At 37.1% G+C, this 12,669-nt stretch overlaps 1 protein-coding gene across 1 annotated transcript in view; it reads right to left on the bottom strand.

The window, feature by feature from the left end:
* Nucleotides 1–7,360, bottom strand: part of LOC145259759 (poly(A) RNA polymerase, mitochondrial-like) — a 46,108-nt gene extending 38,748 nt beyond the window's left edge. Inside the window, exon 1 of the mRNA XM_080117493.1 lies at nt 7,164–7,360. Coding sequence (XP_079973619.1) covers nt 7,164–7,248 — 85 coding nt within the window. The 5' untranslated portion in view covers nt 7,249–7,360. The remainder of the gene's footprint in view (nt 1–7,163) is intronic.
* Between the last annotated feature and the right edge of the window lie 5,309 nt (nt 7,361–12,669).

Below are 12,669 nucleotides of genomic sequence, written 5' to 3' on the forward strand. Positions count from 1 at the left end.
ATTTTGCATTCCTCCCCCTTCTGTTGATAAAATCTCAGTATTTAGTGAAATTGAATTATTGTATACTCAATTAAAACACCATTCGCCTATCTCTACTGATGAATTAACTAGTGTTAAAATTCAGTTGGGCGAATTAGGTCGGAGGTTTTCTGCCATAAATACTAAATCTAGTGATTTTGTTTGGCAGAAAAATCATTTTGAAGCGGCAAAATTAATTAGGTCTAATCCCGACATTTATCTTTCTCGCCCGGATAAAGGATCGGGCGTTGTTATACTTAACAAAACGGATTATATCTCCAAAATGTTACAAATCTTGGACGATAAAAGTAAATTTCTCCGTTTGGGTGATTTAAGCCATGATGATACTTTTCGTATGGAAATAAAAATCCAGAAAAGATTTCTCCAACTTCATAAAAGCGGATTTATTTCTAAGGAGATTTATGATAGAATCCGACCCATCGGTTCTCAAAGGCCTAGAATGTACGGTTTACCCAAGGTCCATAAACCCAACATTCCTTTGCGACCCATTTTATCTATGCTGGGTTCTGCACAACACGAACTTGGTAAATGGCTGGTTGATCTTCTTAAACCTGTGCTTTCTTTTTATTCGGTCCATTGTATCTCTGATTCTTTTCAATTCGTATCTCAGATACAAAAATTACCTTTATCTAAAAATACCTAGTTCTTGGCTTCCTTTGACATTAATAGTCTTTTTACTAATATACCTTTGGATGAAACCATTGGTATTTGTGCTGACTATCTATACCGTGGCCCCTTAAAATCTCCACAATTTCCTGAACGAATTTTCGTTGAACTGATGGAACTTGCTACTAAATCAGTCTCCTTTAGTTTCAACAACATTATGTACCGTCAAATTGATTGGATATCTATGGGTAGCCCTCTTGGTCCTTCGTTAGCCAACATTTTCGTTGGATTTTTGGAAAACGAATTATTTTCCAAAATTACTAAGCCAGCATTCTACACACGCTACGTTGATGATACTTTTGCATGCTTTCCCTCTCGGAGCGAAGCTGAACAGTTTCTTCGTCTTCTTTGTAACCTGCATCCATCTTTACAATTTACTATGGAGGTTGAAGACTGTAGCTCTCTCCCATTCCTCGACGTTCGTGTTTCTAAAGTTGGTACTACGTTTGAGACCTCTGTTTATAGAAAACCTACATTTACAGGGCTCTATCTTAATTGGTTTTCTTTTGCCCCTCAGTCTAGAAAAATAAACCTCATTAGCGCTCTTACGCATCGTGCACTTATGATTTGTTCACCAAACCGTCTTGATACGGAACTTGGTGAAATCATAAATATTTTTCTTAATAATGGATATCCCATTAATATAATAAAATCTACTATTGAACGTAAAATTACTACATTTAATAGTGGTAAACATATTGGTCCATCACGTTGTCCCATTTATCTAAAATTACCATGGTTGGGTCCTGATGGCCTTCATATTGTTAAAAGGATTTCTTCTGCTACTCAACGTTGTTTTCCAGCTACTATGCTTAGAGTAGTTTACACAACTCGAACCTTTTTCTCTTCTTTTCGTAAAGATGTTTTGCCAACCATTCAAAAGAACTCTGTTGTTTATAAATTCGTTTGTCAGTGTGGAGCTGACTACGTTGGCAAAACATCCCAAAGATTAGAAATGAGAATATCCCAACATATCCCTTGGGATATTCGACTACACCAGGTTTCGAGAACATCCGGGCACTCCCAAGCTCATGAGTCCGCCATTGGCAATCACCTGTTGAGTATAAATAGGTGTGCCGATCAATATTCCGATGGGTGGTTTTCTGTTTTATACAGTGCTAGGTCGAACTATCATCTCAATATCATTGAGGCGTTAGTTATTAACAACTCTCGACCTAGCCTGTGTAGACAAAAGATTCTGAAACAGCAGTTGGAGATATTCATTGATTTAAAACCACCTGAACAGTGAGAATTTTTTTTTTTTTTTTTTTTTTCTCACTGTTCTTCCAACTGAAACCAAAATTCCCCTCTTCCCTCATTCGTTTTCTTAGTTTTTAATTTATCATTCTGACGTTTCCTCTTAGAGGGTCAGACGATAAGGCCTTAAGGAAATTTTAATTTCACCTGCCCATTTCTTGTTTTTTGGTATTTAAATTAAATTATGTTTCCTCTGAAATTTCTCCTTCCATTTTGTTGTACCAAAAATTTACTTTATATATATATATATATATATATATATATATATATATATATATATATACATCTACGTAAAAGTGATACATTTAGTAGTCCGGCGAGGTGCCGATTTTTAACCACGCTAGATTCAGCCACTCTGATAAGTTGTGGACGACGAAGCACATGTCAGTGGATAATTATATTTTAAAAATAATTATATTTTATAAATAATATATATATATATATATATATATATATATAGTAAGTTATGAAAATATATATGGCAATTAAGCTACACAGAGTATTCCGTGTTTCATTCTCGTGAGACTTCGTTAGGCTCATGCCTAACGAATTCTCACAAGAATGAAATGCAGAATATTCTGTGTAGCTTAATTGCCATATATATTTTCATAACTTACTACCGAGCTCTATCTATGTATTGAGCACTGTTGAAGTAAACACTGAAAAATTTATGCATAAAATTATATCTTTGTATATTAATTTATGATTAAATGAAGTAATCATATATATTAGTGATGGGACGATTCCAATTTTTCGATTCAGATACAATTACAGATTCTGATTCTTTTAAATTTTAAAATATAGATATATTTTGGGGGGTGGGTGGGGAATTACCACAAAAACCATGAAATATGTACACATAATTTCCTGAATGTAGAAATATACTAATAGAGATTTTAATTTTAAAATCAACAAATATTTATCATTTCGTCATTAATAGAATAGAAAATTAAGTTTTTACCAAAAACAATGAAAAGAATCGTTTTTGACATTGGAAAATAGGCACGAATTATTCCTATGTTTTCGATTCCTAATTCCGATTAAACATCCCAACACAAGATTATGGCATAAAGATTGTTAGACATTTCTGCAGTTTATAACAAATAGGATCCTGAACAGAAGTGTGCGTTCTATCCTAACCATTATCAATGGACCAGAGGTCATCTCGTCAGCGTCAGACAAGGCCAAACTATTTGCAAAGAACTTTGCAGCTAATTCTATCCTATGCGACGAAAGCCATTAACTCCCCATATTTCCTCCTATAACACAGAACAAGCTAGGTAACATACAAATATCCGTGCATGAGGTCGCCAAGCTAATCAAGAACCTAGATTCCAGTAAAGCAACTGACCCTGATGGCATCCAAGTGTTAAAAAATCTTCAACCAGAACTTGCTCCCATACTTACGAAACTATTTAAGCGCTGCCTTAAGGAGAAGTGCTTTCCGACTCCCTGGAAGACCTCATCAGTTTGCCCTGTATTTAAGAATTCAGGTGATAAGTCATCTCCCTCTCAGTACAGACCAATAAGTCTCCTGTGTGTTATGAGTAAGTTGCTGGAATCCATATTAAATAGAGAAATAGTCAACCACCTCAGCAGGAATAACCTTCTTAGCGACACACAATATGGTTTCCATTCTGCAAGATCTACCGCAGATGTGCTGACGGTTATATCCCACAGGATTAGTGAATCTCTTGACAAAGGCTTCCTTTCTAGGGCAATTGCTCTTGACATATCAAAGGCCTTTGACAAGGTATGGCATAAGGGTCTACTTCACAAGGTTTCCAGCTACGGTATAACTGGAAATGTTTTCTCAATCATTAAGTCATTTCTCTCCAATAGGCTCATAAGAGAAGTGGTAGATGGACAAAAATCGGAGGCCTGCAATATAAATGCTGGAGTCCCTCAGGGGTCAATCCTGGGCCCAACTCTCTTCCTGATCTACATCAATGACCTCCCTAAACACATACTTAAATCATTCGTTGACATCTATGCTGATGACACGACCATCTACGGCAACACATCAAAGGCTGTAAATGACAAAGTTCTCTCTGATTCTCTCTCCTCTGATCTCGAGCGCGTGGTTCAGTGGGGGAAGATGTGGCTGGTTACCTTTAATGCATCCAAAACCAAACTCCTATCCTTACATCATCAACGCTCTGATCCCCAATTGGCATCAATTGTGATGGATGGCGCTCGTCTGGGTGAGGCCCCGTGTTTCGACAAGCTTCTGGGTTTGACCTTTACTCCTGATCTGAAATGGAACATGTACATCAAGTCTGTTGCCAAGGTCGCTGGAAAGATGGTGGGATCCTTCTACCGCTCCAGAAGATATCTCACTACTGATGCAATTCTCTATCTATATAAAAGCCAAGTACATCCAAGGATGGAATACTGTTGCCATATCTGGGCAGGAGCTGCTAAAAACAGCCTATCCTGCCTTGAAAGAGTACAAAATAGACTTCGTGGCTTCGTGGCTTAGTGGTGGATGCCCTTTTCTCTACCCTGCAACCTCTCTCCCACAGAAGAGACGTTGCGAGCCTATCCTTGTTTTATCGCTATTTCCATAGCAGGTGCTTGTCTGAACTCCAATCTCTGGTCCCCCCCCCTCGCCAATCTTTCACGAAAAACACCCGTCTAGCTGAAAAAATTTCCCCCACTCTATATCTGTGCCTAAATCAAAACGCGGATTCCATGAACAAAGCTTCTTTCTTAGAACTGCACGCCTGTGGAACTCTGTTCCGTCTGCCTGCTTCCCACCGGACTACAAACTGCTTTAAAAAGGGCTAAATTTGTGAAATTTGGCCTAAAAATATTGAGTGGTTCTAAAATGGGTAATCGCCGCTTTAGAAAGTGTGCACCCCTACAAATATTTAATATTGACTTTTGTTTTATTTATTTATTTTTTTTGTTAATTTGGTAAATTAGTGTCCATTCGATAATAATCTGGGGTTTGTATTACTATACACAAATTCGAAAAAGTTAAAAAAAACAAAAAAAAAAAAAACAAAAAAAAAAACAAATATATAACAAATAAATGTTATCAAAAGCAAGATAAGTTACTTTTCTACCTAACTGGATAATTTTTTAGTGTTTTTATTTAATGTAACATGTTTATTCAGCTCGAAAAACATACAGTGTTTACCGATGTATTTGAAAATTGCAAATGGCGGGGCACTCTCTGGTGAACATGGTAAATTTGGGAAAATGAGTTAAAACTAAAAAGAAATATTGTTAGAAACTCGATCAATATATGTTAGCGTAACATAGGCTGACATATTCGGTGGGTTTTTAATAGTATTTTGTGTATTTTTTTAGTTTTAACTCATTTTTTCAAACTTACCATGTTCACCAGAGAGTGCCCCGCCATTTGCAGTTTTCAAATACATCGGTAAACATTGTATCTTTTTCTAGCTGAATAAACATGTTACATTAAATAAAAACACTAAAAGACTATCCAGTTAAGTAGAAGAGTAACTTATCTTGCCTTTGATAACATTTGTTACTAGCAGTCCAGCCCGGCTTTGCTCGGGCCCGATGTACTGTTTATAACTTGGTCTATGTGTGAGTACACTTTATGTAAGATTTCAAATGTTTAGACCAAAATTTGTCCAAGTAATTTCGTAGAGACTGCATAGGTCAAGTTTTTTTTAAACTTTGATCCCAATTTTGACCCCTTAACATTTATTATTTTGGTCTCAAATCAAAATAAAAAGTTTTACCCATGTCCAAGTTACCTACATCTAAAATTTCAAGTCTTTAGACCGAAAATTGGCAAAGGAATTTGGTAGAATCTGCAAAGGTCAACTCTTTCAACTTTGACTTTTTGGCAGCCACAGTTTTGCCCCAAAACTGATTAAAATTCTTGCCGGATGTCTGAATACACGTTATGTATAAATTTCAAATGTTCAGACCCAAAATTGGCTGAGTAGTTTGCTAGACACCGCAAATGTCAAACCTTTTGAACTTTGACCCCTTGGTAGCTCTAATTTTTCACTCGAACCGATTAAAAAGCTTGCCTTATCTCTGAATACCCTTTATGTAAAATTTCAAGTGTTTAGAACAGAAATTGTCTAAGTAATTTGGTAGAGACCGCAGAGGTAAAATTTTGGTGCTAATGCAGAGAGTGATCCGCGCTATTTTTTAAATCGTATTTCCACGTTTAATTAAAGTTTCATGATATAAAGTTAAAGTACAGAATAGGTACAAAACACCTTCACCTCCCCATGTTAAGAATGGCTTTTTAAATAATAATGTTATTATTTCAGCACGGCTCACTCTATGCATGAGTACCAAAACTTTTTTAAACTTTGACCCCTATTATGATCCCTAAACATTTATTCTTTTGGGCTCAAATCAAGTTATTAAGTTAGATCCATGCCCAAGGAACCTATATCTAAAATTTCAAGTGTTTATACCTAAAATTGAATTTGGTAGAGTTCTCAAAGGACAAATCGTTGAACTTTGGCCCCTTAATAGCTAAATTTCAAACGGATTACAAAGATTTTCCCAAATCTCAATACGCTGTATATCAAATTTCGAGTCTGTAGACTGAAAATTGACAGAGTTATTGTGTAGGGAAATGTACACAGACAGACACTTTCACTTTTATAGATAGATATATTTGTTTTTTGACAACTTCAAATCTATGTGTATAGTTTTTTTTGTTTTTTTTTTATTATTCAATTTTCACCCCAAACAAGGCACACAAGTACCACTTTGAAGTAGGGGGCATAAGTTGCAGGGGTATTATGAAGGGACAACCCCACATTTTTTTTTTTATCGCATTAGGTTTACGTCTTCGAACTCATCTTTTACCAACAAAATAAACTGTTATCACGACTTCCAGGAACCCGGGTTTCATTTTGTGTGGTCGCTTTTTGCCTGCAACTAATCAGCTTTTACAGAACCAATACCGGCAGTCATGTTGTGTGTATGACGAGGGAGAGGGTAATATCTATATAAACACACACACAAAAGAATAATAAACTTAATACATTTTTGGTCCACATTTAAAAAAAAAAGAAAAAAGGGAGATCTTTCACTATTCCTTATTTTCGTCTTTGAGCCGAAGAAGAGGTCATTTATTTTGGTTAAGACATTCATTTGCATGAACCAATTTTCAATGGATATTTCTTATTTTAAATCGAAATGGCAAGAAACTAAAATCAACAAATTTTCAACCAGGTTAATTTGCTTACCATTTTTCATGTAAGAGACATTTGAGAAGTATTTCCTCGCTGAAGAGCGACTTAGACGAAGTGCCGACACTATGGACGACGCCATGTTTTTCCTTAACACGAGATGGATTCGCGTTCGACCAGTTTCTTACGGTTTTCCTTAAACGAACAAATATTTGCATTAAAAAAAAAATTAAATTTTTCATAAACTGAAAACAGAAATCAATCGTCTAAAATTAATAGACTTGTTTTTCATTAAAATCTATTAATATTTGTTTCTACAAAACATTATGTCTATCTTTAAACTATTAACTCCCAAAAAGGCTACCATATTTTATGGACTAGTTATGTCCGTAAAAGTGCAAAATAGTTAACAATGGAGCATTTGTATCCCCTACGTCGCCCCCTCAAAAAAAAAAAAAAAAATCAAAAAAAATAAATAAATAAATAAAAAAAAAACAAAAAAAAAAAAAACGAATGACTTATACGAAACGCAGTAGAAATTAATTATATAACCAATTTGTGTGCAAGAAATGTATGACAATGGAGATGGATGAGAACTCAAATGTGGAGAAGGGGAGCTCAGCCAGCTCCCCTTCTCCAGCTGGAGTCATTGCAGAAGTTAGCTGGAAACTGCAGGGATGAGCTGGAGTCTTTTTTTTTTTTTTTTTACACGTTGGTCACCACTTATCAAGGCCCGGAAGCCACTCAGGGATAAGGGTTATTGCAAGTACAGTACGTAGTGTGGAGATTTGATGAAGTGTTTACTTAAGGGGGCGGTTCATTAGGAATTTGTTAACGTTGGACTTGAAGACATCCAAGTTGTAGTCAGGTGGGAAGCAGGCAGACAGAACAGAGTTCCATAGGCGTGCAGTACTGCAGTGATGGTGTTCCTAAACAACGAATGGCTCTCATAAATTTTAGGCTGGATTTCTTGCGAGCAAAAAAATATGTGGTATTTATTGCAAGTATTTATTTAAATTTCTGTTTAAAAATAAAAAAGTTTGTTATTTTGTTTCATTGCAAAAAATTTTGTGTTTTTTTTTTTTGTTGTTGAAGGAAAGATTGTTGCTATTTTTAGCACGCGTAGTCGTGACGTATTTCCATATTTTTTTATTTTTTTATTACATTTTCACCCCAAACAAGGCGCATTGTCACTTTGATGTAGGGGGCTACTATCAGGGATCAAAGCTACAGCAGTACTATGTAGGGAGTTGGGCAGCAAGATGTCGGTTCATGTTACACTTGAACTTCTGCATGTCAGTACAGTTGGGGAAGCAGGGACCCAGAAGGGAATTCCAAAGTCTAGCAGTTCTGGGGAAGAAACTACTTGAGTAGAAAGCTCTCTTACATCTATGGATCTCTACCGTGTAGGGGTGGGATTTAGCTGCTTGTCGGGTTTGTCGGGGGGTATTTACGCCAAGGGGGTACAAGTGCTTTCAGTTCGTCGGAGCATTCACCATTAAAATACTTGTAGAACAGGCTGAGGGATGCAACATTTCGTCGATGGAACAGAGGCTGAAGCTTAGATGACAGTTCAGGACCTATCAGGTTGGTGACTCTCTTTTGAACCTTGTCTAGGAGCGAAAGACTGGGAGTATCATGTTTCAGCCAACGTTGGACTTGAAGATAACAATATTGTAGTCAGCTGGAAAGCAGACCAGAGGAACAGAGTTCCACAGGCAGGAAGTTCTAGGAAAGAAGCTTTGTTCATAGAGTCCACGTTTAGAGTTAGGCACCAATAAGGAACGGGGGAAATTATTGATAGTGGTTTCAACTAGACGAGTGTTTTTTTGTGAAAGATTGGCGAGGGGGCACCATAGATTGAATTTAATATGCATGAAGAAAACAAAGGCAGACCGTGAATTTGAGACCATTTTTTGATTGTGTAGGTTTTTTGCATCCCAAATTCATTCTTCAATTTGGTACCCCTCTAATACATTAGCACCTACCGAGGAATAAATGATGTTCTTGCGGAGAATTCAGCTGTGATAGAATTTAAATCTATTTTTCAAGCAGTTTTTTTTTTTACCTGAGCAACAAGTCATGATCGCCACAGGATACAGCAAAAGATGCACATTAGAAGGAAGACAGCTTTCCGCTCTAGGTAACAGCTTTTGTTTGTTTGACAAGTACTTAAATGAAAGAGATGTCTCACTGCTCAACTCCCCACTGAAGAACTAGTGTTTGTAATCTTTTATTTGCAGACGTTGAATAAAGTTAGCTTTTAATGGAATGTGTTCTGATGAACTCGTAGGATTTGTGCCCCCCCTCGACATACATATCTGGACAAGCAGCAAAATCCCACCCCTTCACTGTTGAGGTTCCTAGATGCCAGAAAATCTTCTAGTCTAATAGTTTCTTATTTCAGACTGCTAGATTTTGGAATTCCCTCCCTGTTTCCTGCCTCCCTAACTGTACTAACTTGCAGAAGTTTAAATGTAATGTAAACATACATCTTGCTGCTCAACTTCCCACAGTATCCCGTTAGACACAATCTCAAATAGTAGCTCCTTACATTCCCAGTGGCATTTCTCCATGTTTGGGATGAAAAAGAGTAACTGCTGCTGCAAAAAAAGGATAGCATTAATTTGTATATGAAAGGAGTAGCGGTTATAAGAAGGACGAATGGGAGAGAAGAGGAGTCCTGCCAAGAGAGAGCATAAGTGTAGAAAGTTTGTGCTATTAATTACGGTTTGAGTTGATATAAATTGTGGCGTCAATGAAAAGAAGTTCTTGTGAAAGTTTTTTTGTATTGCAAATTCGACGTAAATATCTTGGATCTGGTTTAAGAGAGATAACTCCCTGATGACGGCTATTAATAAATGTCATCACTTCACAACTCATCTACCAAATAGGTACCAAATGGGACACTCTCCTTAGGTGGGTTGAAACGACTTCTTCCAGAGGAGTAAGTCTCGTAGCAATAAATAAATCCACAAGTGGTCCTCAGTCGCTTGTATATGTAAGGGAAAATGATGACATTAGGTTTCTGTACTTCTTGTAGGGAAGTAGTGATGCCCTCCTGCATACAGCACCTGGTATTACCAAATGGTCACTCATTTGGTATCATCCAGGTTCAATTTTCCTTAACTTTAGCGATCTGTGCCACCGTTATTATGCTGAAGCAATAATGATATGCATCATCATCATCATCGTCATCGTCATCATCACCACCACCACCACCAGTACCATCATCATTATCATCATCATCATTGCCATCATCACCATCATTATCATCACCACCACCACTACCACTATCATCATCGTCGTCATCATCATCATCACCACCACCATTACCACCACCATCATCATCATTATTATCACAACTACCACCACCATCATCATAATCACTAACCCCCACCATCATCATCATCATCACAACCAGTACTATCATCATCATCATTGCCATCATCATCACCACCATCAACATCACCACCATCAACATCACCACCATCACTATCAACACCATCAACACCATCATCATCGTCATCATCATCATCATCATCATCATCATCACTACCACCACCAGTACCATCATCATTATCATTATCATCATTGCCATCATCACTACCACCATCATCATAATCATCATCACCATCGTAATCATCATCATCATCATCATCATCATCACCACCACCACCACCACCACCAGTACCATCATCATTATCATTATCATCATTGCCATCATCAACATCCTCACCACCACCACTACCATCATTATCATCATCATCATCATCGCCATCATCACTACCACTACCACTATCATCATCGTCGTCGTCATCAGCATCATCATCATCATCATTACCACTACCACCACCACCATTACCACCACCATCATCATCATTGCCATCACCACTACCACCACAATCATTATCATCACCACCACCACCACCACCACCATCCTCATCATCATCATCGTCATCGTCACCACCACCACCACCACCACCATCATCATTACCACCATCATCATCATCATCATCATCACCACCACCACCACTACTACCACCATAAAGTCGGTTTCTATTTAACCCATAGTTAGGACCCTAACTACCCGTCCAGGTCAGAGTGGAGTTGGGAGCAATGGCAATTAAGGGGTAGCTCCACATTCCCCAAAGCCCACAAGCTGGGGCCTCACCATCGGATATAGTTTAAGGTCATATCCAGGACCCTCCTCTCCTTATAACAACAATGTTTTCTGTGTATTCATTTTTTTTATTTTTGTGAACTGTTATCCTCATCTTGTTAGTTGTTTTTTCACCACGTTTTCGGCCAACTCATCCTCTGGCCTTCTTCAGGTGATTAACCGCAACGGGATAGGAATGCCGAGTCTTGTAACTATCCTCAGTAAATACTGCCTTCCATAGTTGTTGTTGTTTCTCCACCTTTTGGCCAACTTATCCTCTGACCTGCTTTGGATAGGATTGAAACCGCTATCTTCAGACAATGCTCATTTGGAGATGTAGAGACAATGCCTCTATCCACTGTACCATGGGCCCCGAAACGTGGTGAAACCACAACTATGAAGATGAGGATAACAGTCAGCACAACAAAAAAAAAATAAATAAATACACAAATTATGTAACCTCATCTCAAAGGATTTTAAGAAATAAAAATAAAAAAATATATAACAATGTTTCGTTCAACTACTGATCTTTTTTGACGGTTGTAACTGAGCAAATTTGAATAATTCAGGAGAGGGTAGAGGGTAGAGCCATCGTGTTTGACATTTGAAAGACGTTCAACAAAGTATGGCATTTTGGTCTTTTACATAAACTTCAGAGTTATATTACTTGTGGTGAGATTCTTGACATTATTAGGTTTTCCGGTGCTTCTCCACTATCAGAACGAAATTTTGTAGTCGATAAATGGAGTTTTCAGATAAAAAACAATGGTTTCAACTGATTTTTTGTCAATTCTTATAAATTACAATGTTATCTTCCAAATTATGCAGTCGAAATTACTTGAATATTACTGAATTATTAAAAAACAACAACTTTAATCATTTTAGCAGGTGAAAAATAGAAATCATTTTGTTTTATAAAATAAATCGAAACGGAAAATTACCTCCCATTTTTGTGTCTTACATGAGCAAATATGATCATTTTCTTCAAATTCTATTTTCTATTTTCTTTAATAAATAATTTTCTACCTTATCGATTTTCGTACTTTTTGGATATAATCATCTTAAAAATACAAGGAATACGTAGATAGCATTGTTTTCATGTGAAATTCAGTTTTACAACTTCTGAAATTTCATTGTTATAGTGTAGAAGCACCGGTTTTTCTTTATGATCAAAATCAACAGAGATTAGACCATTCCTGTAATGATCTGATCCCTGTTGATTTTGCAGTAGGATGCTCGTTTTGTGCAGTTCTAGGCGGTCCACCCTCCCAGGCTTTACCTTGTCTGTTTGAGAAGGGATTAGTTTACTGCTAATAGCCTGAGGCGCCATTACCAGGAATGTTGATAAGGCTGCTCAAGAACTTTATGCAGGTCAGAGTGCACCTACTCAGAGCCACTTTC

This window comes from Euprymna scolopes, chromosome 35 (assembly GCF_053919585.1).
Source record: "Euprymna scolopes isolate OS-2025 chromosome 35, ASM5391958v1, whole genome shotgun sequence".
In the NCBI taxonomy this organism is placed as follows: domain Eukaryota; kingdom Metazoa; phylum Mollusca; class Cephalopoda; order Sepiida; family Sepiolidae; genus Euprymna; species Euprymna scolopes.